Source organism: Sapajus apella, unplaced genomic scaffold (assembly GCF_009761245.1).
Source record: "Sapajus apella isolate SASKATOON/1434 unplaced genomic scaffold, GSC_monkey_1.0 scaffold53, whole genome shotgun sequence".
NCBI lineage: Eukaryota > Metazoa > Chordata > Mammalia > Primates > Cebidae > Sapajus > Sapajus apella.
The window spans coordinates 4,087,331-4,114,838 of NW_022436993.1; the positions used below are offsets into that span (position 1 = coordinate 4,087,331).

The window sequence follows — 27,508 nt, forward strand, 5'->3', positions numbered from 1 at the left end:
AATTTCTGCATTCTACAGAGTCTCTGGGACAGTATGTCTGGCATTAGCAGAAAACTCAAAATACAGCTACTGAATGAATGAACTGAATGAATCAGTGACATTGATAAGAACAGGCAACAATGACGAATCTCAAATTCTTCTCTAAATGGCTGAAATCTGCTGTGACCCATGGGCTCAGACACATGTTGGGATCAGCTCTCCCTGTGCCTTGTCTTGCTGTCACTGCAGGGATATGTCACGGGCTACCAGTCAGCACTGTTCACGTAGGTCAGTTAACCACACACAGCAACAATACATGCTATCAAGATGGTACGCTCAACTTCAGTCCTTGTGTCCAGTCCCACAGAGCTCCTGCCTTTGAAGGGGAGGGGAAATGAGTGATGACAGGTATGTGAAGGAAAATGAGTAGATAATTAAATGGGTCTAAGAGTTACCAATGCCTGGGTCCCAAATGAGAGATTCTCATTTCACTGGTGTGAGGTACTGTCTGGTTGCTAGAGATTTTTTAAACTCCTCAGATGATTCTGATTTGCAACCAAGGATGATTTCATGGACTAAGAAAAGGACTTTTGAATAGACAGATGATGTCACTATGCCATGGGCTATGGGGCACCTAACCCTCCTACCCAAATCCTAAAACAAGCTTACATAAAGCTGGGGTCTGGTTAGATAGTGGAGATTAACAATGGATATCATGCTAGAAATCATTGCTGGAATATTTAAAATTCATAAAATTGAAAGGTGGGAAAAGTGATGCTCTGAGAAGTCAAAGGACACGTTCAGGGTCTGCTTGCCAGTTACAGGGCATAGTTGGGATTCGAACCAGGTCTTCTGAATTCAACTCATCAATTTCTCCACCACCCCAAGTTGTTCTATCAAGGCCGGAGCATGCCATTTTGTTCACAGCTACAAGCACAGTTTCTGGCACATGGCAGGTACCCAACATATACAGTTGACATTGAACAACACAGGTTAGAACTGCATGCACGGGTCCACTTATATGTAGATTTCCTTCCTCTTCTGCCACCACTGAGACAGCAAGACCAACCTCTTCTCTTCCCCAATCTATTCAGTGAGAAGACGATGAGGATGAAGAAAGACCTTTATGATGATCCACTTCCACTTAATGAATAGTAAATATATTTTCCCTTCTTTATGATTTTTTTAAATAACATGTTCTTCAATTTACTTTATTGTTGGAATACAGTATATATTTGACATAGCACGCATGTGAAAAAAACAAATACAGTATAAAATACATACAACATACAAAATATTGTTAATCAACTGTTTATATTATTGGTAAGGCTTCCACTCAACAGTAGGCTATTAGTAGCTAAGTTTTGGGGAACCAAAAGTTATGAATTTTTGACTGTGTGAGGGGTCAGCTGTATTTGCTGACCCCAATGTTGTTCAAGGGGCATTGTATTTGCTTTATGAATAAATTGAAATATAACATTTCTTAGAAGGAAAAGAACATACTGGAAGAATACAACTGGGCATAATATTTAAATGCAACTAGACTTATTCTGCTAGAAGAGAAGGAGAGGGACAGGCTCTGTTTCAATTCTAGGCTTTATTAGCCTCCTGTCTAGAAAGAGGGGCTTTACAGGATCCTGCTGAGGGTACTTCCCTCCCTCACTAAAGACGGAAGCTGGCATAGCTCACCGGCTGGCACGTGGGCAATGAGGAATGAGTAATGAATGAGCAAGGTCTGCATAGGTTCCCCATCCGCTTTCCCAGTCCTCCACCCTCCCTGCCTGGTGTTCTTGCCACTGTCTCCAGGCTGCAGGACAGTTCCTGCTTATCTGAGCACAGTGTAAAAAAAGTGCCAAAGATAGGATGTGAATCAACATCTTTCTCAAAATGCTTTGAGCAAATTAGTTATTGGAAGCTCAAATTATTAAGTTGGTTTTTGCTTAAGAGGCAATATCTGCATTTAATAGTTAAAATCAGCTGTCTTGAGGCACAATTTACAAACAATAAAACATATTCACCTTAAGTGCAGAGCTCAATGAGTTTTCACAAATGTATACACTGATGTAACCACTGCTGAAAAGACAGTTAAATATTTTATCACCCTACAAAATTCCTTTGAGACCTTTTGCAATCAATCCCTACCCTTCAGCCCAAAGAAACCACCTGTATGCTGTCATTGTAGATGACTTGTGTTCTAGAACGTTATAAAAATGGAGTTATACAATATGTGCTCCTTTGTGTCCAGCTTTTTTTGTTCAGAATAATGTTTTCTGAGTTCCAGCCCCGTTGCTGAGTTTTCCAGTGATTCATCCTTTTTACTGCCGAGTGGTATTTCATTGTACACATGGATATGCCAAAATTTTCCTATTTGTGTACGTTGACTTGATTCTTGTGATCTTGCTCAAGTCACTTATTTCTAGTAGCATGTTTTGTAGATTCCATTTAATGTTGCATGTATACAGTCATGTCATTTGTGAGTAAAGCCAACTAGACATTTTACTTTTCCATTTGCATGCCTCTGTTTCTTTGTCTAGCCTTACTGAGCGTGCTGGGATCTTCAGTACAGTGTTAGACAATAGAGCAGGTTTCTTGGCCTTGTTCCTGCTTTTATGGGGAGTGTGTTTAGTGTTTTCACCATTAACTATGTTTTCTGTGGGTCATTCACAAACGTTGTTTTTCAGGGTAAGGAAGATTCCTTCTATTTCTGGAGTGCTGTTTTTATCATTGATGTTTAATTTTGTCACATGTTTTTTCTGCATTCATTGAAATGATATGATTTTTTTCTGTTCATAGGGTGAAATACATTGATTTTTTTCATATTAAAACAATCTTGCAGTCCTGGAATAAAACCCCAGGAAAATGTATTATCCTTTTTATATATTGCTGGATTCAGTTACTAATGTTTTGTTAAGGATTTGTTACATGTATTTTCATGAGGGATATTGGTTTGTGGTTTTCTTTTCTTATAATATCTTTGTCTGGTTTTGCTCTTAGGGTAATGCTGGCTTCATAAAATAAGTTAGAAAGTACTCTCTGTTTTCTAAAAGAGTTTATTCCTTTCGATACTGTAAAAACGTCATTTTGTTGTCTTCTGAATTGCCTTTTATTTCTGAGGAGAAGTTGGAATTAATTCTTAATTATTATTCCCTGTATGTAATGGGGTTTCTCTCCAACCCCAGCTGCTTTGAAGATTTTTCCAGTTATCCCCAGTTTTCAGCAATTTGATTACCATGCGCTTTGGCATAGTTTCCATTGTGCTTACCATTCTACGGGTTCATTGAACTTTTTTGGTCAATGAATTTGGAAAAACTTCTGTCATTACCTTTTTGAATATATTTCTCTTTCTACTTGATCTTTTATTAATACTGTCTCACTGGTCACTACATTTTATTCATTTGCTTTAGTTTCTTGTCTCTTTATACTTCAGTTTGGACAGTTTCCTTGCTTTTTTCAGGTTGACTGACATTTTGTTTGGGCAGTGATTAATCTTCTGTTAAGCACATTCAGATACTGTTTTCCAGCTCTTGAAAGCTCCACTTGGATATTTTTTATATCTTCCATTTCTTGCCTCTTTATGTTTACGTTTTCCTTTAAATCCTTGACAATAATTATGATAGCTGTTTTTGAAGTCCTTGCTACTGATTTCATTATCGCTGCCATTTCTGGTTGGTTTCTCTTGAGAAATTTTTCTTAAGGTTATACATCACAGTTTTCAGCATAATCACATGTCTAGTAATTTTTGAGTGGATGTTGGGCATGGAGCTTTGAATTTTGTTGTTTTCCTTTACAGATTTTGGCCTTTCTCTGGCAGACAGTCCAGTTACTCATGGATCAGCTTTGTCCTTTAAAGGCTTATTTATCAGCTCTTAGGTTGAATCTAGGGTAGTCTTTACTCTGGGGCTAATTTAGTCCTAAGACTGAGGCATAGTCTTTTTCCCATCTCTACTAAATACCCAGGTGCTCAACAAGGCCTCTTTACTTTTGCTTTTCAAAATCTGCACATCTCCCAGGCCTGTGTGAGCTTCAGAAACTTTCTGACTTACACTTGGTTTTGCCTGGCTTAGCAGTTGCTTTCATACTGTACATGCTTGGCTTAAGATTCAAAAACAGACCCATTTGTTGATGCAGTTCTTTCTCTGCAGAGCTTTCTTGTATTTGGTACTCTGGTCTACCAATTCCAGCTGTGTCAGCTCTCTAAACTTTGGTCTTATCTCCTCAACTCACTGTCAGTGCCATGCTTGGGTTTTTCCTTCCGTACCAAGATCTGAAAAGTGCCTGTAGGCAGAAAACTGGGTCAACTGTAGATTTGTTTCCATTCTCCTAAGGATCACAGTCGTGTGTTGTCTAATTTCTGAAAATACTTGTTTCATACATTTGCTTATTTTTCAGTTTTCCAGTTGTCAACAGTAGGAGGGCAAGTAGAGTTGTAGTTATTCCTCATAGCTGGAAACATAATTTATCGAAAATTCCTTGACATTTTTAAAAGCACTCTTAGACAGAAATAATGCTGTTTGTCATTAAAATTTTAATTGGACCAAATAAGTTATCCAAATCACTTCATGGAGAAGCTAGAAAACAGCCTAAACCTGATTCTACCCACATGAAAACAGACCTATGTCTCACATATTCAATTATGATTTCTTAGGTAAAATCTAAGACTATCAGTCTTGTCAACAATGGCTAATGTAATTGGACTGATTTTGCTGTGTAGCAGTGACATGGAGCAGTGGTTATATCACAAATCAGGAAGTTTCAGGAGGAAAGCCAGACCTCAGAATGACTCCTGATCCTACCTGGATGCATTCCTTCAGGCTTCAGGGTAAAAGACAAGGGATGCCTGGTCACAGCTATATAACCCATGTTATTGGGGTCCTGTCTCCCCATCTTAGACAGCCTCTTGTTGTCCAAAGATCTGACTGGAGCTTGGTACATTGTAAGCAGCCTAAATGTCAAGCCCTGTACTAGTTCTGTTTATTATTTCTGCTTGGCAGGGGAAACGGGTCTGTTGCACATGGGAAACTCCAACGTGCTTTTCTCAGGGATATGCATTCCCATGACCATTGCTATGTATGTCAGAAGATAAATGAGACCCTGGAACATTTCCACAAGGCATTATCTTATAAAAAGACACATTAAGGAAACTGTGTTAAATTTTAGCATTTTAAATACAAGGGCTCTATGCACTGCTATGTTTATTTTTTATGTTGATATTTTACCTCCTCCTTCTCCTGGGAAGAGATTATAAATCCTCAGGAGTCCTAAAAATGTAACACTAAGTTCAGAACAACCCAATTTTTTTTTTTTTTAAATTTATCAGGAAGAAGAATAAAGAGATTGGGTCCTAGGAAAAAATTGTGGGGATTAAAGAAGTAAGAGGTCTCCAACCTCTCTTTAGGCCAAATCTTATCTGGCCTCCACAGTGCAGCCACTTCTGTAGACACAGAATGACTTTGGTAAAATCCAAGTATTGTGGCATTTTGAGAAAAAGATGTTCATTATTTAGAAAAAGTGGGCCTTTTTTTTTTTTTTTTTTTTTTTCTCAAAATCACACCCGGAAAGGTAACAGGCAAACATAATCATCATTGGAGGAAAACATCTGTTAGGTACAAAACCTTGACAAAACCCTTTCCCATTGTTGCTAGCTAATTACAAACCCAACTGTTATTTGGGAATGGGAATATCACAGTATAAAGGCTCCATATAGCTCTTGTACCAATTGTAGCTAGCAGAGAACATACCAGATTAGCCACTGGGAATGAGGTGCATTGTTTGAAGTCGGGGCTTTAAGTCATTTGCAATACTTGGCTATTTCAGCATTTCCAGGAGGTGTCTTCATGGACTAAGCATTCATATTACCCAAGAGCAGACATTTTTACCCTGGAACGTTCTAGAGTCACCAGTGTCTAGCTTCCAGTCCATGCTGGTGAAGTCAGACTCTAGTAGTGAGCCCGGGCCTGGATATTTCTGTTCAGGTTTTCAGGTTATTCTAATGAGTAGCCAGGATTCAGAGCCACTCTTGGACTGATAACTCCTGTGAAATTGGAGAGCAGATGATAACACGAACAGGCTTTTAGTGGTTTCCTTGATCTTCTGCTTAGATTTCCTTTGTCCCATTGAAATCTACCCACCCCACTGTGTCTGCAACAAATTTCCATTCCTGAGAATAATCCATCAATTTTGAAAATGAAATGCTCAAATAGGATATGCTCTACAGTCTAGGATTTTCCAATGATTTAATTATCTAATTACTGGAGCCGGCTGCCAAGCACAAATGGTTTTATTCAGTTTCACTATTTTATAACACAGTTCAAAGAACATTTGAATTTCTAATCCAATTTTTGTTCTTTTGAGACTAGTCTGGTGTTTCGCATATCCCCAATGATAGCTCCATTATTGGACTTATAACCGCTCTGGGGTTGCAGTTCATTTTGGTATATAATAATGCATATGTTGAAGGAGAATTGATGCCGAGATAGCTTAATTATTCTAAACTGTTTTTGTCTTAAATAGACTCCCCTGACTGAAAAGACAGAAGTATGAGGGGGAGGAAAGCTGAATGGGATCTTTACAAAGACAGTGGCAGAAACAATAATAGCAAGGTTAGGAAACACTGTGCTTTATTTTTCCCTGCGAGTCTGCACTTTAGAACTGCACAGCCTCCTAGGCTCAAAAGCACATTTGCTTGCTGTTCCTTATTCCCAGAAAGCCAGGAAAGTTGAGCAGTTCTGGAACATTAAAGAAACTTGTGTGGTTAACACAGCATTCCTAGACCTTGACCAAAGACCTTCTTTGTTTAAGAAAACCATTCTTTTTCACAAAGCTGCATAGTTTCAAGGGTTGCGAGGACAGACATGTTGTGGGAAATCCCTCCCAGCCGGCTAGAGGTCCAAACTACGCCAGCCACTGACGGGGTAATGCTACAGCTCTAAACATCATGGCCTTGGCATGAAATTCACCTCTAATGCCTGTGAAATTCCCAGGGGAAGTGTGGTATTTATGCTTAAGCAATTCCATCCCGGTCCCCAAGCCAACAAATGCTCACTTTTGAGAGCATTTAGCTACTTCCATACAAATGATATGTATGTTTTTCTTATTGGGGTGCAATGAGGAGTTGACAATTTCCAAATGGCCAGCAGATGGTGCCAAAACGCAGGAGCAGTGGGAGGCGGGGCTTAACCTCCGGGAGTCCCAGCTAAGAAGGAACATGGGAGCGACAGGCCCCGTTTGAACTGCAATTGTGTCCTTTGGCCCGGACTGTACTCAGTAATTGGTTTTTAATAACTTTCCAACATTTTAAAATAGCAGCAATTCATATAAAACCTGTATCTGCAAATTCACTTGCAATATTGGCACTTCTAGAAACAATGGAGACTAATTCTATCAGGTTAAGAGCCAGTTGGAACTGAGTGGCAACTATCCTTTAAAGGGACTAATTTACTATGGTCTCTCCTTTGCTTCGCTTGCTGTTACTGCCTGGACACTGAAGACATGTGACTTTGTCACCCCCTGACACAACCCAGCCCAACCTGTACACTTCACTTCATTGCACTGTGTCTTTAAAATTGCAAAGCGAGGAAAAGTGAATGCAAAGGACGGGTCCATTACAGATGATGCAATTCGATAGGAGACTCAAATGAATTTGCATTGATGTCCAAGGTGTCTGGGATGTTGCCTAAGAGACAGAGTAGCCCTTGGAGATCTGAGCACTCGCTATTCTAGCAATACTCATAATCCATGCTGGAGCCTCGGGTCTCTCAAACCAGCTGCCTTTCTGTGTGTTCTGTGTGTTCTCTGGTAGGCAGAGGGCAAGGAGAAATTGTTTTCTTAGCCTTCATTAGGTGGTTAAACAACAGGGGGCTGTGTTATCACTGTGCTGAAGAAGAACTTTGACTGGAAGCCTTTTTCCTATTAGAGGAAAAGTCTCAGGAGGTTGCATCCCATGGCTGCTCCAAGATCCTGGATATATTTTTCTTCCTCTTCTCTCTTCTCTCTGCTACTCCTCCTTTTCTTCTCATCCTTCTTCTTTTTCTTCTTCTTCTTCCTTCTTCCTTCTTCTTTCTTCTTCTTTCTTCTTCTTCTCCTTCTTCTTCTCCTCCTCCTCCTTTTTCTTCTTCTTCTTCTTCTCCTTTCTCCTCCTTCTCCTCCTCCTCCTCCTCCTCCTCCTCCTTCTTCTTCTTTCTTCTTCTTTCTTCTTTTTTTGACATAGTCTCAGTCTATTTCCCAGGCTGGAGTGCAGCAGTGCTATCTCGGCTCACTGCAACCTCCGCCTCCCATGTTCAAGTGATTCTGGTGTCTCAGCCTTCTCAGTAGCTGGGACTACAGGTGCAGACTACTATGCCTGGCTAATTTTTGTATTTTTAGTAGAAATGGGGTTTCATCATGTTGACCAGGCTGGTTTCAAAGTCCTGACCTCAAATGATCCACCTGCCTCGGCCTCCCGAAGTGCTGAGATTACAGGCGTGAGTCACAGCACCTGGCCCCATCTTCTAGCAATATTTGGATTATGAGCTTCTGGAAGTCAGGGAGGATGCCTGCATAGAGCCCAGGCCAGTGCCATATCCTCCATGCCCAACCTACCATCCAGGGCAGGGAGGTGGGAGGAGGCGCACAAAGCAAACGAGTGGTCCCACACAGGGATGCCCACCTCTACCTCCTTATTATCCAGGACCAGGAGACAGCTTATTCTGCTTTGGCAGATTTATGGGATTTATTGACCAAGATTCGTGACCTGAAGGGTCATTTACACTGATTCCCATAGAGTTCATATATTCCTTAACAATGGAACAGAGCAAGGGAAGGATGGCCACAGTATCCGAATGAAATGCAGATGTTTTTCTTAACTAATCACCATGGTAGCTTTTTTTTTCCTTATGAATTCATCTTCTTTTCTAAACTCATAGTTCTAAATACATCACAGATCCTTGCAAAAAAAAAGAAAAGAAAGGGCTTGGCTGACTATCCACCTTTGTGGCTGTACGGTGTGGAGGAGGATAGAGCCCACAAGCTGTCAGGAGGCAGCCTTCGCTGGCTGTCGGCGCGCTCCCCAGGGCCCCTCTCCTTTCGGCTCTTCTCCAAAAGGAGATGCCCAAGAGTCTCTTCCTGCGTAAAAGCACGCCCAGCTTAAAGAAGTGGTTACGGATTGACTGTAGTTGCAGCGAAGGCTCTAGACCTGGACTGTGTGTGTGATAGGAAGCTATGCTCTTACGGTTCTACATTTTCTAGGTCTTCGTGGAGCCCCTAGGAAAAGGAAGGTAGGAAGAGCCCAGGGCAACCGAGACAGAGGCCGCCATGCATGAGGAATACCTGGAGCTGCCGCATCTGCTGGAGCTGGAGCCTGAGTTCCGCCACGCTCCGCCTCATCTCAAGCAGGCTCATGTGGATGGCCGAGGTGCCCGCAGGTGGAGGCTGGCTGGGAGGCACCGTGGACTCCAGAGCACTGAGCATCTTCCCACCAGACACATGGGGCGTTCCTATGAGAAGAGTGCAGCACAGAACTCAGAAGCCACCAAGGAAAGTCTAAGCTATACGCCCCATCCCAATACAGATAGCTGGTAACTCTAAAAAGGCCCATTTCCGTCATTACAAAAAGTATGCATATATATATCATGTAGTGTTATAGTATGCAGTGTGCAAAAATCACATTCCAGAAATTTACTAAGAAAGTGCCATAGGAAGGCAGGCTGCAGAGCTGTCTGTGCCCCCATCTGTCTACCGATGGATTGATCTATCAATTGATCAATCTCGTTTATGTTTTTTTAAATTTTTTTTATTTTCTTAACCTCTGGAGGAAGAGCTTGTTTTTAACACACAGGTGTGCACAGAGAAAAGCTTAGAAGTGTATAAAACGAAAGTGTTAAAGGTATCTCCTCCTGTGGTATCCGAATATAAGGGTTTATTTTAAACTAATTTTTATTTATTTACTTATTTATGTTTTTTGAGAACAAGGTTTCACTGTATTACCCAGGCAGGTCTTGAACTCCTGGGCTCAAGCTATCCTCCTGCCTCTGCCTCTCTAAGAGCTAGGATTACAGGCGTGAGCCACTGCATTTGGCCATTTTTTTGTATTTTTAAAATCTGCATACTGAATATCTGCAATATTATAATAGAAGAAAATAATTTTAAAATTCTAAGACCTAATATAGAGTGCTTATGTGACTATTTTCTGCGTGGCAAATGTAACCTAAGGACATGCAACTTATTTCTGGGCAGAGATTCGGCCAATCACAAAGGGGAAACTAGTAAGAACTGGGTACGGTCCCAAATTCCTTCAGATTTCCAAAATCAAAAGAAGGAGGGCATCTGCACACAACTCCTTTGGTAAGAAAAAAAAGGCTAGATTCTAGAAAGGACAAGGTGATTCTATGGAACAGGTGCCCAGAGTAAAGCCTGGATGTATGTTACTAATAAACTCTCCCACCCCAGTTCCCTTTCCTATAAATAGTCAAGTGGAAGCTTTGTCACAGGCCAAGCTGGCCTTGCAGGACAGAGCACTGCTGGCCACTTGCAGACCCTGGAGTGGTTATAGCGTGGTGGTAGCCTGTTTTTCTATCCTGCCTCAGCCATTTCAGGAACTTTTCCCTCCCCAGCACACACAACTCAGCCAGGCCTCAGTGGAGCTCAAAGTGGTATGCTTATGAGCCAGGGAGTTCCCTGCAACTGTCCTCTTTCTTGCTTGGCCTCGGCCACACTGATGCTGCTGGTGCCCATGCTCTTCATTCTTGAGTGACCATCCGGATAGGGCCAGTCTCCAGCCCCTCTAATGGTCCCGTTGGGGAGGAAGCAGAGCAGCAGGCCAGAAGGCATTTTAAAGGGCTGACAATGGAGCTGGAGGAGACTGATGGCAAGCTTTTTGTTTTCTTTCTTTCCTTCCTTCCTTTCCTTCCTCTCCTTTCCTTCTTCCCTTCCTTCCCCTCCCCTCCCTTCCTTTCGATGGAGTCTCATTCTTTCTCTCCTAGGGTGGAGCGCAGTGGTACCATCTCGGCCACAGATTCTCCTGTCTCAGCTTCCCTAGTAGCCGGGACTACAGGTGTGCACCACCACACCCGGATAATTTTGTGTTTTTAGTAGAGACGGGGTTTCACCATGTTGGCCAGGCTAGTCTCGAACTCCTGAACTCAGGTGATCCTTCCGCCTTGGCCTCCCAAAGTGCTGGGATTACAGGCGTGAGCCACAGTGCCTGGCCATGTTATGTTTCTAAGCATAAATGGTCACTGATATCATCACCAGTCATGGCTCTGACCAACTTTTGGCAGTTCCTCCACCCTTCAAATCAAAATCACACTCAAAAGAGCAATGTTTGCCATCTCTGCCATTGTTCAAAAGGATTTTCTCCAACTGTGAAAATACCAAGCAAAACATGCAAAACAAGTCTGGTAACATTTCCAATGACAGCTGCATGTTAGAATTAACAGTGCCTTCCAAAGTCAGTGATTCTCACCACACTCCATTGGAAGTTTCCTTATAGAATCAGTCAAATTACTTTATCATCACTCCCTATACAGAGAGACATAGGCACATGTGGGTGTGTGTGCAAACACATGTGCGTGCACACACACAACACACCACATCATTTCTGATAACAAGGTATCTCTCCAACAAAGATGACACTGTGCTACCTTCTGTTTGCTACTAAGAACTGTTCTGCTAATTCCTCAGCCAAAGGAAGTCACACATTTTTGCTTTTCCTCTTTCTCCTGAGAGCACCAATGTCCCTCCTTCCCCTCAATCTTTTATTCCACGGATGGAAGGCTGAAGACTGGGTACCAGTTGTTTTTGAACCCTGATAACTGGTTTGAGAAAATATCTTTCACAACTCAATTTTTTTTTTTTTTTGAGACACAGTTTCACTCTGTCATCCAGGCTTGAGTGCAGTGGTTCAATCCTCTGAACCTCAATCTCTCTGGGTTCTGGTGATCCTCCTACCTCAGCCTCCCAAAGTGGGACTATGGGCACATGCCACCACACCTGGCTAATTTTTTTTGTAGAGACAGGGTTTTGCCATGTTTCCCAGGCTAGTCTTGAACTCCTGGCCTCAAGCCATCCTCCTGCCTCAGCCTCCCAAAGTTCTGAGATTACAGGCATGGGCCACCATGTCCAGCCAACAACCAAATTTCCTTATAGAATCTACACTCATTTTAAAAATATCTTCACATGCACATCCTCTTAATCCACTATATTTAGTACAGGTAATAGCTCCATCATTCCCTGAAATGATTCTTTATGTTCATTTCAGCGATATTTTAGTTGTCAACCGTGTGGACTCTCTCCTGGGCTGACATGACTTTGCTTCAATGTGAAACTGAGCTTTGTCAGCCACTTCTTTTCTTTTCGGTCACTTTGAAACCTTCCGTCATCTTCTTCCCTCTCTGCTGCTCCGTCTTTGTCACTCTCTTCTAACTCCTTCCTCTGCTAACCTTTTAAGTCCTACTGTGTTGTGTCCCTGGGTCTGCTTCTCTTCTTGGTGGACATGGGGAGGTCACTTCTGCTACCACCAGCTGCCAAAGTCTCCCTCATCCTCGTCTGCAGCACACAATTATCTTCAGATCCACATGCCAATGCCTTCACCTCACTACTGAACTTCTCCGTTAGCAAGTCAAATTCATTATTTCTGCTTGTCTTCCCAAAAAAAAACCTTTCTGTCTCTATGGGCCTAATTTTATATCTATATCTATATATATAAATATATATAATATATATATATATTTATATATATTATATATATATATATATATATATATAAAATACACCACTATACAAACAATTTTTATATATATATATATATATATATATATATATATTATTTTAACAGCTTTTGAGGTACAATTAGTTTTTGGTTACACGGATGAATTGTATAGTGGTGAAGTCTGAGATTTTACAGCACCCATCACCCGAATAGTGTACCTTCTACCCCATTTGTAGTTTTCTATCCCTCGCCCCCTCCTGCCCTGCCTGCTTCTGAGTCTCCAATGTGCATTATGATATGGGCCTAATTTTAGCCAATGACATCAGCATCTACTCAATTATCGGCCAGTCAGGCTGTCTTTTTTTTTTTTTTTTTTGAGACGAAGTCTTGCTCTGTCATTCAGGCTGGAGAGCAGTAATCTCGGCTCACTGCAGCCTTGACTTCTCAGGCTCAGGCTCAGGTCAGGCAATCCTCCCACCTCAGCCTCCTAAGTACGTGGAACTACAAACATGTACCACCACGCCCATTTTTTGTAGAGACAGGGTCTTGCAGTGTTGTCAGGGCAGGTCTCAAACTCCTGGCCTCAAGCAACCCTCCCACCTCAGCCTTCCAAGGTCCTGGAATTACAAGCATGAGCCACCATGCCTGGCCTGGCTGTCATTCTTACTAGCTGTGTAGCTTTGAATAACTAATCTAACCTCCCTGAGCTTCTGTTTCCTTTCAAGTAAAATATAGGTAAAATATGGGTAATGACCTCTTCCTTACAGGGTTTTTGTGTTAAATGATCTAATGCACAGTATAAACCCCATGGCATGCCTTTGAGATGGGAAGTTTCTTCTGTTCTCTTTCCACAGTAAACTACACATTCCTAAAGTAACCAGAAAGTCTGGGTTTTCCTTTACCCTCAGCCAAATGAGTTCCTTGACTTCTTTATAATTCCGTTTACTTGTCACAGAACAGGGATAATACTTGTCTTGTAGCTTACTTCCTAGGATTCTGGAAGAATTATTATATTTTGTGTACTATACAGGGCTGCTACAGCAATGAAGCCCCTGTGGACAGTATCTCTCCCTGATACGTTAGCGTAAGAAAGTCCAAACCTAGAAGAGACGTGGGGAGTGAGTCCACGGGCGTGTTGCCAGCAGCGCTGCAAATCAGCCCAGCCATTCAGAAGAGGAAACCAGCAGCATGTCACCGGTGCCACTGAACTGTTCCTTTGAACTCACTGATTCCACTTTGGGAAATGTCTCTGAGGAAATGACACTGGCTCCTTTCTCCACATTTCAAAAGAAATTGACAAGATTTTTTAGAACAAAGAAATGAAACAACCTATATATCTTTAAAGGGACTGGGGCATCTTAACCTAAAAGAAGGAGTTAAAATGACGGGACTGTGCACTATGATGGTGTGTGTCACGTGTATTGGCCTGTGTTCCGTTTACACCTCTGGAACGTGAGGATAAAAATTGTACCTTTCCCTGGATGCTGGCGGTAAGGGGTTCATGAGTGAATGCATGAGTGCACAGGAAGCACTCACTACATATTTATTATTATTCTCTAAAAAGCAAGAAAAAAAAAGGAAAAAATAGCACATACATATAGATTAGAGCAGTGCGCTCCCATATGAATCATTTCTAGAAGGGATTACAGAAGGATGGGAGGTTTTAGTATTTAGTAGTTTCCTTTTTTTCCCCTAAGTTTACAATAAATTTAAAAAAATGAATGAATTAAGTATCTCCAAAACAAACTGGCAATTGCTCTGAAGACAAGTTAAGCAATTTCCGTGAAATAATTCTCTGGCTTCGGCCAAGGTCACTGATTGATTTCTAAGCAAAACAACAAATCCTGTCAGGATCAGGAATGCTGGCAGAGCGGCCCTGTTGGCCTTGTAGCTAAACTGTGCTCAGCCAGAGGAGAACCACGACCAACAGCGCCCTAAACTTAAGTCCCAAATTCTGTCTACTCTACCATGCTGCACAAAACCAGTACACGTGGCTTCCCTAAATTTGGGGTTTCACCCAACTTGCCATATGCTTTCTGTGTAATTTAGTATCTGAATGTGTTCCTGCTAAGGATTTCTATTTCTAACCCGATGGGAGGGAAGACCTCATCTTCTTGCAGAGGCCTGGCTTGAGACTGCAGGATCAAACATTCATTGCAAAGCCCTGGATGCTAGTGAACGGCGCTACTAATGGAACTGAGTTCTCTTTTTGGGGAATGCAGGAATTTAAAAAGCAGGCCTGATCATCCGTCACGAGGTTAAAAAGATAAAATAAAAAGCAGGCCCTAGACCAAGTAGTTCTCCCACCTGAACACTGGTCATTCCTTACTGCTACAGTCCCTTCTCATCCAACCCCACGTTGCAGTTGGGCTGACGTCCTTCCCCAGTGTACAACCTTCCAAGGGCTGCACTTTGCACTTAGAACAATTTTAAATTCCCTTGTCTGGCCACCCATTCTTTCTCCTAAGCCCTCTTCACCCTTCTGGGCTTAGTTTGTGTCATTTCCTCCAGGGAATGTCCTCAGTATACACTAGTCCTATTGGTGAAATATTTATCCTGCAATTTTAAACACTCAAAACACATAAAACAACTTGTCCCATTTCCCTCTTCCCCATTGAATTCCAAGTTCTAGGTAGGCCACTCTGTGTCTGCAAGATGCCCATTGTATGGTCATGTCAATGAACAAATGAGTGAGTGAATGAATGAAAACTGAAGGGAGAGACAGTGCTTTGCCCCCTGAAGTAATGAATAAATCTGAAATTTCGGCATTAGCAGGAAAGGTGTGGGCATGCAAGGAGTTATCCAGGAATCCTCTGACATCATACCAAATAAGTGACTTCGGAAAATGTTAAACATTTCTGAGACCAGCTAGGGCTCATCCCAGGCAGGCCACAGGCCTCCTGCAGCTCCAAAAACACTTACCTGCACTATCAGTGTGGTTCCTGTTGGCTGTGGTTTTCATCATTTTCTCGCTGAATAAAAGAAAAAGAGAGTCAGCTATGCAGTTTCCAAAATGCCTTTTTTTTTTTTTTTTTTAAAAAAAAAGCCCATTCCGTTCACTATTTGAAGCAATTGGCAGTGATGGGATTAAGCAATGAAGGTCTTTTAGCATCAGCATCACAATTGGCCAGGATGGAAAAGGCTTCCCAGGTGTGCACCTGACACTGAGGGTGGAATGCAGCCAGGCTCACTCGTGACTTTCAGATGACGGCGACGTGGACACGCAAGGCTGGTGGTTGCAGGCACTGCACGGTGAGTGGTCCATGAAGCCACATGCACTGGGAAGCCCCTTTGCCTTCTTGGGCGAAAGTATTAACTTCGACCAAGAATTACCAGAAGGAGGAAAAAAAAAACAACCCAAAAAAATAATAATAATAATGCCCATGATTCATAGAGATGTGAATATTTTAAGCCTTGGAATGATTACAAGGAAACAGATTTGAATGAATGAATTATCTTAATGATTAAAAGAGAAACAGATTGAATTATTTTTATCATTGGCTTTCTTCTTTTTTACCTAGACGCATCTTTGCTATAACTTGTAATGGGCCCTTTAAAAAGCGCAGACTGAACAAGGCCAGTTAAACTGGCAATCTGTTTCTCCATGGCTTGCATCCTCTCTCTGTAAAACAAGAGAATTGTTTGTTAAAGCCCTATTGACTTTCAGACCGGTTTGTCCAGGTGAATGAACCACCTGAGGGTTATAAAAGGTACCATCTAGAAGGCCATGGAAGTTCACCCAACCTGGTTCAGGAACATGAAGAACCTTCACATCCCCAGCTGAGGTCAAGATTCATGATCACTGTTCTGTATCAAGCCAGTGGCATGAACCAACAGAAGCCTCTGGGAAAAATGCAAACCCCATCTCCTTCGGAAGCACTCCTGTTTGCGCACCCTGTGTTTGAGTCTTTCTGCCCTGCTTTCTTTATTTCACCTTGCACAACAGGGCTGTTCCCTAGCACTGGTGGTGTCTCAGGCCAGGTCTTGCCTAGCTGCACACATTTCTATGCCATATACCGCAGCTGGAAGGCTGCTGAGTGGTTTTGGTGTAAATGGTGGAGATGTTTGCTGTGTGGATAGTAACACTTGTGTCACAGCTGAAGGGCAACACAAACATATCTCTTCTTTAGGCCATGCAGAAATATGACTGAAACCTGGCTGGGTGTGGTGGTTCACCCTGTGATCTCAGCACTTCGGGAAGCTGTGGTGGGCGGATCACCTGAAGTCAGGAGTTTGAGAGCAGCGTAGCCAACATGGTAAAACTCTCTCTCTACTACCAAGATCACGCCACTGAACGATAGATAGACTGGGTAACAGAGTGAGACGCTGTCTCAAAAAAACTAAAAAAAACCAACCAACAAACAAAAATCACACAAAAAAAGAAACGCATGTATTTGAAGGTAGATGATGTTGGATCTAATGTCATAGGAACTTTGGCCTGAAGGCTTTCACAGAATCACACAGGAAAACGAATATCCCTAACAGCTTGGTCGTCTGAAGATGTGAATGGAAGACTCCCCAATGATTTCCTATATACAGATACCGTTCCTCTCTCTTCAGGGTTCTCTGATGCGTCTTTATGGTGTAACTGGCATTCAAAACAGGCTCACATTTCTAGACCTCAGACAATGGACGTTTCACTGAACTGTTGCCATTGTTTTCAACACATTGTTAAAAACAACAATACAACTAAGTGAAGAGAGGAGTCCTATGTCACCTGAGTGAATTCAGTCATGCGTAGTTTAAAGCAGGAAAAGGAGAGAGGGAAAAATTTAAATGGCATCGGCATCACCTGTGCTGATATTCCTCATGAGTGAGCGTCCTCGAAGAAGCCTAAGAGAGGGGACCCCATTCCTCACTGTGGGTCTCAGTCTCACAGGCCTCTGTGTATGTCAGTGATGGGGATTCCTGTGCTGCAAACAGTATATTCTTACACTATTAAATACAAGCTGGCAAATTTATCGGATACTTAGTAAAAAAGGTAATGATGATCTGTCTGGCTGGGCATGGTGGCTCATGCCTGTAATCTTCGCACTTTGGGAGGCCGAGGTGGGTGGATTACCTGAGGTCAGGAGTTCAAGACCAGCCTGGCCATCATGGTGAAACCCCGTCTCTACTACAAATACAAAAATTAGCTGGGCATGGTGGTGCATGCCTGTAATCCCAGCTACTTGGAAGGCTGAGGGAGGAGAATCGCCAGAACCTAGGAGGCAGAGGCTGCAGTGAGCCAAGATTGTGCCACCACACTCTAGCCTGGGTGACAATATGAGACTTGGTCTTAAAAAAAAAGAAAAAAAGTAATGACGGTCTGTTCTTTCACTACAAAAAGCCAGCGGATTTAGTTGGGCTCTTTTCGAGAGATGGTGCATCTGTATCCTGAACTTTATGACCATCAAGATGATATTCAAGGGTAATTTTGTCCAACTCAAGCATTGCGGCCTTGAGTTTTACCTTTGGAATGTAACTCTCAGCGCTGTATGTAACACTGATCTTAATTTTGTAATTGCAAGCTTCTGATGTCAGGACTCCATGCATTTTCTTTAGTTTAAAACTGATGGTCTGTCACAATACCGAGTTTCTTGTATGTAAGTCATGCAGCCTGGATAGTTAAAGGTTGCAAATCCACCAAAGAGGAAAAAAAAAAACAAACAATTTAAGTATTTATAGTATGATCTCTCTGCTCTAATAGAGTGGAAAGAAGAGATCTCAAATTGTGAGAAAGAAATGGAAGAAATCTCAAATCTCGAATGGAAACGTATCTCCACGGAGTGATTTGCAAATGTTTCCAGGTACACCAGTTGGTGCTAAACCTCTCAGCCATACAGCATTTCAGTCATACCTTGGTGTCCTTTTGCCATAAAACAGTCCACATATCAAAGAAAAAAACTGTAAGAAATTCAAATAAGGAAAGCAGGTTAGTAAATATCCATTGGAAATCTCAACCTGATTGGCCCAAGTCACAATGGTATGGCAGAAAAAATGGGGGTGGTGGTTGCTCACTCTTCCTGCCACATGGGAGACACAGACTTGCACATTCATATCTTGAGATATGAATGATTTCCTCAGGAGAATTCAGTCCCAGGTGAAAGTTGCCCAGTGCCCTCATCCATCCCACAGGGACCCTATCCACAGTGGTGCTGGAATAAAATGAATGACCCTAAGAACAGAGTTGCATTCAGAGCTACCTTGAGATGCACTAGTTTACCGCTCTTCTTCAATCCCAGGCAAATGCAAAGGATATTTCTTTAAGAATAAAAAAGGTAACATGGCATTTTTAGAGTCTAGACCGCTTTGGTAAGGAAGTGGCTTAAAGGGTTCTGTCCAGCTGGAGTGTGGGATAGGAAGGCATGATGACAACCTTAGTACATGCAGAAGACAGTAATATTAAGAGATGGAAGAAATAGGTAGGCCTCTTTTTTTTTTAGATGGAGTCTCACTCTGTTGCCCAAGCTGGAGTGCAGTGGCATAATCTCAGCTCACTGCAACCTCCACCTCCTGGGCTCAGGCTATTCTGTCTCAGCCTCCTAAGTGGCTGGGACTACAGGCATGCACCACCATGCCCAGCTAATTTTTGTATTTTTAGTAGAGATGGGGTTTCACCATGTTGTCCAGGATGGTCTTGATATCTTGACCTCGTGATCCACCTGCCTCAGCCTCCCAAAGTGCTGGGATTACAGGCATGAGCCACCACGCCCCGCTGTTAGGTCTCGTTTATGTAGAGACTAAATGAGACTCTGCTAAGAGAGAAATGGCAGAGGGGAGTCCTGGGCTTCCATTGCTGGCCACAAGAACAATGCTGGTTAGAGCTAGGTCAGGCTTCTTTCTCCTCCCAGGCTGGTCCACAGATTTCATTATGTTGTCCAACAAAGGAGAGCAACAGCATTAAAAATCAAAACAGGCTGGGTGCGGTGACTCACATTCATAATTGGAGCAATTTGGGAGGCCAAGGTGGTAGATTACTTAAGGTCAGGAGTTCAAGATCAGCCTGGCCAACATGGTGAAACGCCATCACTGCTAAAAACACAAAAATTAGCTGGGTGTGGTAGCAGGCACCCGTAATCCCAGCTACTCAGGAGGCTGATGCAGGAGAATTACTTGAACTGGGGAGGCAGAAGTTGCGGTGGGCGGAGGTTGCCCCACTGCACTCCATCCTGGGCAACAGTAAAACTTTGTCTCAAAAAAAAAAAAAACAAAAACAAAAAAAGGAAACAAAGCACCTGAATCATTCTGGATAAAGAAAAGAACATTGGTCCTCCACTGATTCATCCTCAAGGTTAGAACTGTAGAATGTTACAACACAGACCACGTCATCTGCACATGGGAGTCCATGGGGCTGCAGACAGGCCTTTGGCATATTCCTTGGCTCAGTGAGTATTCAGCTTCTACACTGGGTTCCCACCAGATAACAGTTTTAGGATGTAGAGAGAGACAATCCCCAAACAACATCCTATTCTTCTTTAGGGCTGATATTGACAGAGTTGCAGAACTGCCTGGGATAAGAGTTTGGATGCTTTTAGAACAAAAGAGCTCTATCCACTCCAGCTATCCACATGCTTGGTTCTCCAGTTTTTATCTGTGAGGAAGGGAGCAAAAGCTCCCTTAGTGGCCTCTTTCAGGGGATGTCACCTGCAAGGCCACCTGGAAAAAGACAATGCATCAGAGATACTGAGTCAGGTGGCTTCTCATCTGACATCCCCCCTGGAAAGTTCAGATGCTTGACAGTAGAGAAGGGCAGTTCTCTCCACGGTGGCAGTACACTGAGCACTGAATACATGTATATGCTCTAGTGTCTTGGCCAAAGCCACTTTACAAAAATGCAATTCTTTTGACACATGGTAATGAGAAAACATTTCCCCTCCTATTTAATCGTCAAAGTGTGTCTGGTTTCAGGATTCATTTTTGGGACATTTTCTGATTTATAAATTCATAAATAAGATTGTATTTCCATTTTATGGTTGGTAATCTGGAAACAATTTTATGGTTTAACTAAATTACAGCAACTGGAAACTTATGCAGCCTTCTCCCATGATGAAATGTTAGGAAGTGTGTTTTAATGTTGAAAGGGAGGAATGCAAAGTGCAATGGAAGAAGGGAAATGAACACAACCCTGTCATTTCATTTCAGTGGCAATTTTGCATGATGATCATCAGAATATTAAAGACCCTCAGGCTCATTCTTGCCAATATTGCTTGGTTTAAAGTATGACAGGACTGATACAATTACTGTTGAAAAGATGGCTTAAAAATGATTTCATAAACCATTTTATATCATTCCACAAACCATGCTTATGTGATTAGTGTATATGGTTAACTAGTCATTTAATGTCTTAAGTCAGCCTGGCTGAATGAGTCTTCTTATGATCCAAACATAACATTAATAAAAAAACGCAAGTCAAATTCAGGGAAATGCTGTTTCCAGTGTTAAAAGTGCAGCTACTCTAAACAACTTTACTGCAAGCTCCATGTCTGTCTGTGAAGCTGAAGCAAAATTCATATTGTGTTGGTCTGTTCTCTATGTCTTTGGAACACAGGGAGGGCAATAAAATTCTGTGTGTATGGGATGATTTTTAGCCAATGACTCCATTTATAGAACTTTTTTTTTTAGACAGGGTCTCATTCTATTCCCAGGCTGCAGTACAGTGGCATGATCATAGCTCACGACAGCCTCAACTCACCAAGCTCAAGAGATTCTTTTGCCTCAGCCCCCTCAAGTAGCTGGGATCACAGACATGCACCACCACACCTGGCTAGTTCTTTTATATTTTTAGTAGAGATGCAGTTTTGCCACGTTGTCCAGGCTGGTCTTAATCTCCTGGACTCAAGCAATCAGCCTTCCTTGGCCTCCCAAAGTGTTGGAATTACAGGCGTAAGACACCATGCCTGGCCCATTTATAAAACTTTTGATTCAAGTTTCACCTTCAATTTTTTTTTTTTTTTGACTAGGGACTTTGTACTGACTGAGGCTTCACTAAGCCTGAATTAAGTCCTTATTGTCTACCTAAGTATGAACAGCTATTAAGAAACAAGTCAACAGCATAATACGCATGAGGCTGGTGATTTCCCTATTAAGAATCCCAAAGAATTTGTTCTTAAATACCCAGAAGACATATAAGAGGAGGCGGCTGAAACCAGCTAGCTGAGTTGACGTGATCAGTCCCTAGTCTGAAGCATTAACCTTCCTAGCCAGTTAGGGGATGGTTTTTAGCCAGTGACTCCATTTATAGAACTTCTCTTTTTTTTTTTTTTTTTTTTTTTTTAGACAGGGTCTCACTCTGCTCCCAGGCTGGAGTACAGTGAGAGTGATCATAGGTCACTGTGGCCTCAACCCACTATAGTCAGTAACAACGACAATATTCTGGCCTTCTCAGAGTCCCTCCTAGGTGATTCCTCCATTTGCTTCTAGTTCTAAATTCTGCATTTTTTTTCTTTGTATTCCTGCTCATTCCCTCTCATCTCTCTCCCCCCACAAAGTGTAGCACGGTCAATGAGTCAATCAACAAATAGTTTTGAGCCTTTAATATGTGCTAGGTAACATGCAAGCCCCGTGGACACGGCAGAGGCACAGCATCACCTTTCCCAGCCAGTGCCTTTTTTTCCACAATGTCAATTTTTTTTTCCTGGAAGAAATCAATCTGAACTAAACTTTTTAGTCTTGGCAGTGCTGAGGGCGTTTACCAGGATGCAGTAGTGAACAGGTTTAAAGCGAGGCTATGCCCTTGTTTGTTCATGCCCTGACTCTTTGGTATGAGGAAAAAAAAAACCCAAAGTAATTAAAGATTCTGTTTGCAGATGAGTTCAACAAAATGATGGAATTCAAATTGTCTGAATTTGTGGTAAATCTTCAAATGTGACTCTGAGCAATGAACTTTCTGTTTTCGCCTGATGTTAACCTATTGGTGGAAAAGCTGCGTCACTGAAGACATTGTTCTCCAAACTCCCAATCATTTAACTTCTCATTGAGGCCTTTAGATTTATTGGGGAAACACTGGTGTAGCTGGTGGTCAGCGATGCCATTTCTTCTCCTTGGGTCCTATGCTCATGGCATGAGCAAGAAGTCTGGGTATGTTCTGTTTCCTCTAAAAAGCACTTCAATCTTGTGTTCTGTCTAATGTTTCAGCATCTCCCCTGCTTTGGAATTACTATTTTTTTTTTGAGACAGTGTCTCACTCTCTCACCCAGGCTGGAGTGCGGTGGCGCGACCTCGGCTCACTGCAACCTCTGCCTCCTGGGTTCAAGCGATTCTCCTGCCTCAGCCTCTCGAGTAGCTGGACTACAGGCACCTGCCACCACCCCCGGCTAATTTTTTGCATTTTTAGTAGAGACAGGGTCTCACTGTCTTAGTCAGGATGGTCTTGATCTCCTGACCTTGTGATCCACCCACCTCAGCTTCCCAAAGTGCTGGGATTACAGGCATGAGCCACCGCACCCAGCTGGAATTCTTGACTATCTCATCCCTAAATTCCCTACCATTATCCAGGAAATCCCCTCCCATCTCTGGATGACTCCAGCATGGAACTGTATGCCCATCTACCACACCCCAGTTGCCATCCTTCGTAGCTTCAACATCCATACTTACAAACCCTACAGAAATTTGGCACTATAGAGCCTCAAAATCTTCACAGCCAGCCTCTGACCTTGAATTCTAACTCCAAATGGTATAATCATGATCTGAAACTCCAAGACCCCCTCTAAGTATAGCAATGTTTCGTTGTCTTCGGTTCTCTTATTCATACAAACCATTTCTTTATCTGCAGCCTGGCCTTACTTTCTTCACCTTTGATACTATTTGAAGAGTCTCTGGTCATTTCTCCTGCCTCCTACCTAGGTTGGACCCCGAGTACTTTCGACATTATCCCGACTAGGACCCCATTGCATGTGGGCTCTCTTTCAGCATTGCTATTCCTATGCTACATGGACATTGCTTTCTGAATGACAGACAAGGGCAATAAAGGAGAAGAAAAGGCCCCCTGTGCCCCTTTGATTTCTTCCTATGTCCTCTCCTTCTGGTAATCTTCAAGGAGGCAGAGTTGGAGATTTTCTTATTAGGCACTTTTTCCAAGTCAGGAAAGAGACTGTAACCCAACAAGAGGGGCTCATCTAAATGTTCTGTATTTAACTTATGATGCATGAAGATAGACAATTTAAGAATACCTGTAAAAATACAGGCAAAAATTCCTCCATTTACAAGGCTCTGGAGGAAAAAGCTATTTCTAATCTTTCTTCATAAATTCACTGAAGTGTTAAGAGAATGAAAATTGACAATGAGATGTGAAGAGGGAATGCTGTGGAGATGGTGATATTCTCTCTAATAAATAGTTCTTCACATACTCCTAGGGACGTTGTTTATTTTCTTCAAGGCCTCAGGAGACGATTGATTATCATGGCAATTTCAGTTCACTTCCACCATCACTTTGTGAGTGAGCACCATGGTGGGCGCTGAGGGTCAGTGATGTCGATGCCTTTCTTCCTGATCCCAGGCTTCTGATGATTTGGCTTGGGTGGGCACAGTGGCTACGGCCCAGCCAGGATTCTGTGCGGTTCCCCTGTGCTCAGTGCTATCAATAAGGTTCCCTGGATGATGGAGACAGAGCAATAGGCTGGGGAAGAACAAGTCCTCATTATGTCAGAGTGGCAGAGGGTTGGCCTGGCCAGGGCTTCAGGGGCAGGGAATAGCATCATTTATCCTCCACACGAGGACACTTCAGAAAATGGACAGGGGAGCCACTGGTCATTGCAAGTATTGTATAACAACAGGGATACCCTGGAGCTGTCCCGGTCCAGCTCAGAAGGGCATTCTCACTACCCACGCATCGTCTTAGGAACTCTCGCTTTGACTCTGAGTGTGATGGGAGCCATGGGGAGGTCTGAGCTGAGGTTGGACATGAAAGGTCCCATGTTTTAATAGGGTCCCTCTGGCCCCTCTACTGAGAACAGACTGAAGATGAGCAGGGACTGAGTGGGGAGACTTCTTGGGAGGCCACTGCAGCAAGTCAGGTAAGAGATGGAGGTGGCTTGTCTCGGCAGGTAGCTGTGAACTTGGGAGCAATGGCTGGAGCCAAGAAACCTCTGAATACAGATCTAACTGTTCTCTGGGTCTGGGTGTCCAAATGCAGAGTTGGGGAGATAGGAATCAAGATGACACCAAGGCTTTTGACCTGAGGTACTGGATGAATGAAGCTGTCATTACCTGATAGGAAGAAGATAGGACTTTATTTTGGGCATACTGCATTCAAGTTCATTAACAGACATCCATGGGGAGATACAAATCTCTACTCAGAAGTCACTTAACATCTCTCTCTGAGTCTCTCCGCTTCCTTAACCATCAAACTGGGCAAACAACTGCCTTCCCTGTCCCAAAGGCTATCATCCTACAGAGACATTGAAATGAGGGGAATGAGAAAAATGTGCAGGGAAGCACATTATAACCTGTAAGCCACTGTGGATGTGTAAGCCTTCATGATATCACTTTGAATTCATTCATTCAACAAATATTTCTTGGGTCAGGCACAGCTCAAGATGCTGGGGATATAGTGGCAAAAGCACTGGGCCTGCCCTCAGGGAACTTACATTTGGGGCATGGGAGACTGCAGGGACGTATTGCAACCTCAAGTGTCATTGCCGGGAAAGGCCTCCCTGAGTTGGCAAAACCTTGAGGTTGGAGAGGAGCCAGTCAGGTAGACATTTGATGGAAGAATGCACGAGGCAGAAGAGCAAAGGCGAATTCTCCAAGGTCAGAAAGTCCCAGACAAGGTCAATGACAGGAAGTGAGGGAACATGGAGTTGAGTTCTTGGCAGGCCATGGAAAAGGCTGAACGAACCCTTACTCTCCAGAGGAAACAGTCTCAGAAGGCTCCCACCCCTTGTTAAGCAGGGGTACCCACTCTCTCACACCCACTGCCCACAGAAATCCAGCCTCACTTGGAATTCTGGAATTATATAAGTTTCTGATTGGAAGGGATTTATGTAAACCCCATAGTTCTTTCCATTCTGGGTCTGTGATCTTGACTGAAACAATAAGAAAAAGAAAAAAAAAAAAAAAAAAAGGGCTGGCAGATCCAACTAGGAGGGCCAAGCTCAGCCCCACCCAGGCCTGGTGTTCTCCACATGTACAATTGGTTTCCGAGGTTCCAGCAGCGCTCTGCCCAGCACAGCAAACGCGCTTGGGGAAAGCTCCAGGCAGCCTTTCATCTGTTTCACAATTCACTCTCTGTGTAGGCCGTTCTGGTTGGAACCAGGAAACAGGCCCAAGTCAGGAATAAGGACACAACCGCCCTTAGATCCAAAGGGCTGGCACAACTACATGGCTTCATGGTTTTATGTCAATGAGACATTTATTCATAGAAAACTTTCTAGTACACAAAGTGACCTAACACTGATTTTCATTAAATTGCACAGAACTCAGCCTTTTGCCAGGCACAGTGGCTCACACTTGTAATCCCCAACTTTTGGGAGGCTGAGATGGGAGGCTTGCTTAAACTCAGGAGTTCGAGGCTACAGTGAGCTATGATTGTACCACTGAGCTCCAGCCTTGGTGACAGAGCAAGACCCTGTCTCTAAAATAATAATACATTAAAAAATAAAAATAGGCTGGGAGCAGTGGCTCACACCTGTAAAGCACTTTGGGAGGCTGAGGACGGAGGATCACTTGAGGACAGGAGTTCAAAACCAGTCTGGCCAACATAGTGAAACCCTGTCTCTACTAAAAATACAAAAAAAAAAAAAAAAAAAAAAAAAAAAAATTAGCTGGGTGTGGTGGTGGGTACTGGTAATCCCAGCTACTTGGGAGGCTAAGGCATGAGAATTGCTTGAACCTGGGATGTGGAGGTTACAGTGAGCTGATATCATGCCACTACACTCTAGCCTGGGCAACTGAGTGAGACTCTAATATACACACACACACACACACACACACACACACACACACACACATATATAATTGCATGTAACTGTTGAGTAGATTATCATCCCCTTTCAAAAGACACTGAGGCTTAGCCAAGCAGGCCCTTTCCTAGGGAAACAGAGCAAATTAGCCTGCAGGCCTCTTGGACCCAGGGCTCTCTGTGGCACTGAGCTGCCTCCCTTAGTGACTCATATTTGGGGTGAGGCACTTCACTTCCTGCTGGGTCTCCGCTGGGTGACTAGAACCGCCACTCCCTAGGACAAGCCTACACCCTGCTCTATGAAATCACCTATTTTGCATTTTCTTTCTCTTCCCTGAGGGTAATCTGAAACATTCATGTTCTGGACATGACATCTCATTTTTTTGCACAGGTATAAATGGGTAGGAATAGCAGTTGGTTCATGTTATGGGCTACCTGAACACGGCTGGCTAATTTACCTTTGAATGAGAGATGGTGTCAGAAGCTGTGGAGAGGTGGTCTCTTGAATGGATCTCACGGTGACTGTGGAAATAACTCCCCCCAACCCCCCGCCGCCAATCTTGCCTGCTTTAGGGCTGTAAATCTTAGGGTGGACACAAAAGAAATAAAATAATGACTCTTAGGGAAAAGAAGGAAAACATTTGCTATATTTGGTCTCTCTAGTGGATTTCTTTTTTGTTTTGTCTTCTTAGTTATTTGTGTTTACAAAGACAAAATGTGAGGGGAGCCATAGGGAGGTCTGAGCTGAGGTTGGACATGAAAGGTCTCATGTTTTAACAGGGTCACTCTGGCCTCCCCACTGAGAACAGGCCGAAGGTGGGCAGGGACTGAGTGGGGAGACCTCCTGGGAGATCGCTGTGGCAAATCAGGTGAGAGATGGAGGTGGCTTGGCCCAGCCGGTGGCTGTGAGGTTGAGAGCAATGGCTGGAGCCATCATCATGGCAGCATGATAGCAAAATGTCATTTAA

General features: G+C 43.0%; 1 protein-coding gene across 29 annotated transcripts in view; it reads right to left on the bottom strand.

Annotated features, from left to right (window-relative positions):
• Window positions 1-27,508, bottom strand: part of KIAA1217 (KIAA1217 ortholog) — a 495,122-nt gene that overhangs the window by 37,412 nt on the left and 430,202 nt on the right. For 20 of the 29 annotated variants that reach the window (XM_032244105.1, XM_032244082.1, XM_032244104.1 and 17 more), the window contains 3 exons: window positions 16,179-16,283; window positions 15,584-15,633; window positions 9,283-9,449 (listed from right to left, as the gene is read on the bottom strand). In XM_032244105.1, coding sequence (XP_032099996.1) covers window positions 9,283-9,449; window positions 15,584-15,633; window positions 16,179-16,283 — 322 coding nt within the window. The remainder of the gene's footprint in view (window positions 1-9,282; window positions 9,450-15,583; window positions 15,634-16,178; window positions 16,284-27,508) is intronic. The other 9 variants (XM_032244088.1, XM_032244085.1, XM_032244093.1 and 6 more) reach the window with 1 other exon arrangement.